Source organism: Pristis pectinata, chromosome 6, assembly GCF_009764475.1.
Source record: "Pristis pectinata isolate sPriPec2 chromosome 6, sPriPec2.1.pri, whole genome shotgun sequence".
NCBI classification, from domain to species: Eukaryota; Metazoa; Chordata; class Chondrichthyes; order Rhinopristiformes; family Pristidae; genus Pristis; species Pristis pectinata.
In genome coordinates this window covers 91,634,185-91,636,581 of record NC_067410.1, presented here as the reverse complement: position 1 = coordinate 91,636,581, position 2,397 = coordinate 91,634,185, and the positions used below count along the sequence as shown (strand labels likewise).

General features: G+C 42.2%; 1 protein-coding gene across 1 annotated transcript; it reads right to left on the bottom strand.

Moving 5' to 3' along the window:
- Window positions 1–890: 890 nt before the first annotated feature.
- On the bottom strand, window positions 891–1,247 carry LOC127571809 (D-dopachrome decarboxylase-A-like). Its single transcript, XM_052018520.1, has one exon. The coding sequence runs from the start codon at window positions 1,245–1,247 to the stop codon at window positions 891–893; it is 357 nt and encodes a 118-aa protein (XP_051874480.1).
- Window positions 1,248–2,397: the final 1,150 nt, after the last annotated feature.

Below are 2,397 nucleotides of genomic sequence, written 5' to 3'. Positions count from 1 at the left end.
TACCATGCAAAATCATCTTGTTATTGCTTACTTGTATATTAATAGACTAAACTCCAGCAGATAGAGAACTTACATCATGAAAACTGATTTTGCGTAATTGTTTCATGGCAATTTGTAAGGTTCACAAAAGGCCTCTTTCCACCCTACTCCACATGTTATTGTCACAGGTCAGCTTGGCACTTGTGGAAGTTTGTTGTGAACAAATGATAACATTATAACAGCTACTAAACTCCAAAATACTTAATTGGCTCTAAACTACTTTTGGAGTCCTCAGAAGAATCTGAAAGGTGTTCTATAATTTTTTTATTATATATGAACAAACACTATTAGCATGGTTTTTATTTATTTCCCACTTATCTAGCTTCTCATTAAAAGCATCTATTGTTAACATCTCAATGAACTGGCAAAAGCCACCTTCAGTAGGCAGTGTGAAAGGAATGGGTATGCCAAGAAATCAAGAATTGATACCATCTTTGGTTTATCACAGACCCTCCAATTTATGTGGAGGACCTTAAATAAAGCCTTGTAGGTAGCAGATGATAAATGATAAGGACCCCTCAGGTCAGAGAAATGTAGATTTTATTCCAAGGGTGCCAGCTTCAGTTACATTTGTTCTTCACGTGAAACTTTTATTGCTTTTGTGATTTATCAGAATTCTCCCGAGGGTTCAGAAATGATGGTATAAGATAACTTCTGCAGACAATGTAGGACATTGAACAATTAATGATTTTTGTTTAAGTGTATTGAAGGACTGCCAGAATCAAAGGCAAAAACTGGATTCATTAACTTTTTTTTTTAAAATGAAAGTGTTTAATAGTGGGTTCACAAATGTGGCTGTTGATTAAGGCCATAGGCAGGCTAATTCACAAGGTTCCGAGTCCATTATTTGTCTACAGGAAGGTCACGATGGTACCTTTTTCCCCAATCTGCCACTTCTCCAATGGGTGAAATTGAATCAGGATCCTGTCTGCAGATAAGCCCAGCTCCCGGGTAAGGAATTCAAAGAACTTGTTGCTGTGCTCCTTGTTTTGTTTGGCAGTTCCCACCACCCCGATAGAAGACACAATCAGCTGGGCACACGGTGACATGCTGCCTCCGATTGACCCGAGGATGTTTGGCTTCACAGATACATTGATTCTCTCCTGAGGCTTGTCGAGGATGGTAGCCACTGCCCAGCTCAGCTGCTCCATCAGCGCCTCAGGGAAGCAGCTGGCCGCCAGGTTACTCTCCAGCTCCAGGAGGGGCATGGCACAGCGGCAGCTCCCGTCAGGCCAGGGAGCTCATTAACTCTTTATGCTCACATTGTGATTAACCTTAGCACATGGGACCTTTCTCCAGTGCCTTACATACATCCATTGATGACAAGTTGCACACCATATGAGCAAGCCAGAGATTGGATATCCTGCAGAAAGTGACTCACCAACTAACACCAAAACTTTTTTTGTCATTAACAAGGCATAAATCAGGAGTGTTCTTGGATTACTAGCCAATTGATTGGCTGAGTGCAGTTCCAATGACCCTTGAAAGCTCAACATTATCCAGGGCAAAGCACTTCATCCACCATCCCTAACATTCACTCCTTCCACCATTGAATACCCTGGCTCTATTATGTACCATCTTCAAAACATCTTAGTTATTCACCTAGGCTACTCTAAAAGCACCTAAACATGCCACCTTCAACACCAAGGACAAGGCAACAAGCACTCAGCAACACAAAAGGGAAGACCATCTATGTCCTGAATATGCACACGAGGCAACCTTTGAGGACTGGGTTGATGAGTGTAACGATCTGCTGGCACAGGCTGTGCTACTGTTGTTTCAACCTCAATATTCAGAGCTGACCCAGCTGATAGACCCTGAATCACAGGTGACTGATTTTTTTGTATTATTCTTCTGCTTGAAGTTAGCTCCTTGTGCAATATATACAAAGAGGTAAATAGTGGGGTTGGGCTGTAGAGGTGAGGGAGAGAATGTCTCTGCTACTGCTGAAGAGATGAACTCCCACATGCCATTTCTTTACTCCTGTAGAAGCACAATTTGCTCATGTGTGGCATCCCTCTTCATAAGAAACAGCTACCTGACATGCAACTTGCTTTTGTTCCAGGAGAGCTACAACCTGCTCATGAATAGCATTCATGTATCCACTGCAGGCAGCCATCTAATCACATGATATCACATTGCTGAATATTGGGTGCTTCACAGGTGGCATATCAGTTTGACAAAAACAGATCTTTAACTGTATCAGAGTGAGACTACTGTGTGGCCTCCATTGCAGCTGCTTGTAACTGAGTTCTAAGCTTTTGCAAAGAAGTATAAATGGCAGAGTGAAGGTTACTTTTTCCTGACTCTGCACCATCTTCTGCAAGTGCATGGAGATGAACAATCCATTCAGCCAGG

Bases quoted from the DNA above. Each gene is read 5' to 3' on its own strand.
- LOC127571809 (XM_052018520.1), bottom strand. From the start codon at position 1,247: ATGCCCCTCCTGGAGCTGGAGAGTAACCTGGCGGCCAGCTGCTTCCCT.